At 40.0% G+C, this 3,278-nt stretch overlaps 1 protein-coding gene across 1 annotated transcript; it reads right to left on the bottom strand.

Moving 5' to 3' along the window:
- Positions 1-459: 459 nt before the first annotated feature.
- On the bottom strand, positions 460-3,048 carry LOC140324934 (beta-1,3-galactosyltransferase 2-like). Its single transcript, XM_072403052.1, has one exon. The coding sequence runs from the start codon at positions 3,027-3,029 to the stop codon at positions 2,049-2,051; it is 981 nt and encodes a 326-aa protein (XP_072259153.1). The 5' UTR covers positions 3,030-3,048; the 3' UTR covers positions 460-2,048.
- Between the last annotated feature and the right edge of the window lie 230 nt (positions 3,049-3,278).

The following is a 3,278-nucleotide window of genomic DNA, read 5'->3' as shown; positions in this document are numbered from 1 at the left end:
CATTCCCTGCTTTATACAGTAAATAAAGCCCTTTGTGTACTGACACTATACCATATGGTCAACCATTTGTAGACATCTGACCACCACATCTACTATATGTCCCAAAGCGTTTGGATTTGCCACATTATAGAGTTCAGACGTGTCCATTGAAGGTCGCTGATAATGCTACAGCATACAAAGTTTTAGACAATTCTTCAATTTCCACCTTGTTGCAACAGCCCCCATATGACTGTGCCCCTGTGAAATGTATCCTTTAGTCCTTTAGATGACCATAATAAGTAAAAAACAAAGCACTACATTTACTATTTAAAGAGCAACACCCTGAGAGATAATATTTGTGAAAATAACACAATGAAATGCAACAGTATTGTATATTGCATTTAAAATGCTTTATAGTAATAATTTAAAGTAATAATAATACCACACAAAATGCCTTTGTGAACTGACCATGGAGAGCTATCCTGTTGGCAATTGCTGAAACTCTGCTGGTGAGGGTAGATTATTCAGTTGTAAAGTTATCTAGGATCCTTGTATTGGTGCTTGACCTGGAAGCGTTGATGTCACCTCCCCTTTTCTTTCTTCCACTCTTTACTTGTTCAATCCTAATGAATCACAGACCACTTGTTTGGAAGAAATTGGCCTCTTCCGCCGTTTATCAAATACAACTCTTTTGTCACTTAAACATTATACAACAATTTCCATATACATCCCATAAACACAATTTTCCACCCCTTTAAGTCTCCATACTCCCTTTTCTGTTTGTAGGTCCTCAGGGATGTTACCTTAATCAGCCACATCCCTTTTTTTTTTTTGGATGCGCCCCTTTGACTGATCCTCCTGCTCCCAGGTGCACAGTCCCCACCTTGTGTACCAATCCGGCAGACCCTCTGCTCACCAACCCCCTGCTGTCATTTTCACCACTACCTCAGGAGGAGCTACACCTAAGGCAGGTCCTCCCACCCCCACAACAGTTCCCTACCATATTGTTCCCAAGGACCCCAACCACAAACCTAAAAACAGTAACAATAGGGAGTGCTGTTCCATTTCTCCTACCGGACTGACCTTTTTTATTCACCTCCTCCTTTATCACCTTTCATTCCCTATCCTTTTTCACCCAGTTCCTCCCCCTTTCCATCTTTACACTTTTTGAGTCCGCCTTCCCTGCACACCCGGTCATATCCACCATCCCCCTACGTCACTGCGCTCCTCAGGTACAGACCTAATTTATTTACCATAGAGGGAGGTCAGTCACCTTTAGGTAATCCTCTAATTATCAAGAATTTGTGCTATGTGTTATGGAATGTAAATGGTTAACATAGTAATAGCAGCATTTTTTTGATTCTGCTGAGCAGCTTCTTATCTTTTGAATCTGAATTAAGTGGCCCTGGACGGGGGCTATTTAGAACATGAGACCCCCGTCCCCCCTATCCAATGAGTCTACTATTATAAATTACATATTTACATGTACATGACATTATATGTCATGATTTACAGTATACATACAGTGTTAAACATCATATTAATAATAATTTATATTAAGACATGGGTTTAATATTAGGCACATGCCTATAGATTGTACAGTCAAGGAGTTTTTTCTCCCTGTAGAAATCATTATATCATGTTGGGTATGTACATGTTATCACAATATTTGAAACCCAGTTAGGACAGGGAAACAAGGAAAAGTCCAGGTTTAAAGCCACCCCAATGCCATTAATATAGATAAAGAAGCCATAGAATCAAACTGCAAAAGAAAAGGGTAAATATTTGGCTCTCCAGCACCGCTACTATTCACAGTTACCAATACAGGGGCATGCTATCCGACACACCCTTAGGTGTTGTATTGTTCAGCACTCAAAATTCTTAAAGATAAAAACAAATTTACATGCCATTCCCAGAAGGGTAAATATATTCTCTTTTCTTTTACAGGATGGCTATCTTTTTTAGCACACCTAACAGTTGGGGTTTACCAAGTGCACCAAAAGTTGTAGCATTTGGTAAGAAAATACAGCGCTGTAATATCCTTGTGTTGTAAAATGTTTATGTGCCCTTTATAAACACCCTAAAGTTTTTTTAGTCCAAAAGTCTGTCCATACCATCCTCAGCTCATTTTTTCCATAATGGTGGACTGTAACGAGCTTGGTAAATTTACAACGATCATAATCTATCCGGTGACCATTGAATATATTCGGAGGTGGCTTAGTGGGCAAAATATTGAGCTTGTGAAGGCAAATTCCCATAAAGGAGTCTTCCATTGGGATAACTCGAATCCCCTGAGATATATCATATATTTTTTTTGCCATATCTGCAGAAAAGACATAGCCAGGCCCAGAACAGTAGGGCGGATAGGTGTCATTGGGGTAAATTTCCTTAGGTACATACCATTTGTATGCTCTACTTCTCAGCGGGCCTGTATTTCTCACTATGTACCCTGTAAAATAGTTGGTACGGACTGGAAGCTTTGGCTGAAGAAGCTGATGCACCAAGAAGTCTACATTGAGGAACATATCATTATCAATTTTCACCACGTAGCTAGCTGTGGGGCAGAATTTAGCAACCCATTCCATGCCCATTAAAGATTTTAGTGTTAGGTTGTAGTAAGTGTCCATGAAGTCTTGCTGGACAATATCTCCAAAGGCTTCACTTTCTTCCTCCAGCAGGAGCTGGATTCGGTCCTGATACATTTTTGGAAGCCCTACCAAGAAGATTGTCACCACATCAACATCGTAATTACTCTCATTCCCCCATGTTTCTCGAATTACATGTCTAGCCTCCACATTATGGGACTCGCCAATCACCAGTATGACTAGAAAGGGGTTCCGGTTTTCACACTTATCTTTCTGGTTGATGAGGAATTTGTACGGGTACGGGTAAGGAGGAGCCAAAGGGTGACGAAAGGCTGGATAGGTCAAATTGTTTACAGGGGGTATTTTCCTTTCATTTGAGTTTCCTTGAGGCAAAATCAAACTATTAGCGAGCCGTTTTTCTTTTTCAAAGTAGAAATATCCATTTGCAAACAATAAAATGAGCATGAAGGAGATCAAAATATTTTTCACACAGCGCTTGCCCATTGTCCTGGATCCCAATGGAACTTCTGCACAAAAATAAGAAAAGTAGATTGTAAGCTCATAAGGACAGAATTCTCCTGCTAATGTTTTATCAACAACAAAAACATTCAGATAAAAAATAATTAATATAAGCAATGGTAATGAGACCCAGCATAACTCACCACGCCACCGTGCCACGCTCTGCATCAGTGAGAGAATAAGAGGGAAACTGTA

Source organism: Pyxicephalus adspersus, chromosome 2 (assembly GCF_032062135.1).
Source record: "Pyxicephalus adspersus chromosome 2, UCB_Pads_2.0, whole genome shotgun sequence".
Taxonomy (NCBI): Eukaryota; Metazoa; Chordata; class Amphibia; order Anura; family Pyxicephalidae; genus Pyxicephalus; species Pyxicephalus adspersus.
Note: the sequence above shows the minus strand (reverse complement) of the source record. Positions and strands in the feature narration are given on the sequence as shown.

Bases quoted from the DNA above. Each gene is read 5' to 3' on its own strand.
- LOC140324934 (XM_072403052.1), bottom strand. From the start codon at position 3,029: ATGCTCATTTTATTGTTTGCAAATGGATATTTCTACTTTGAAAAAGAA.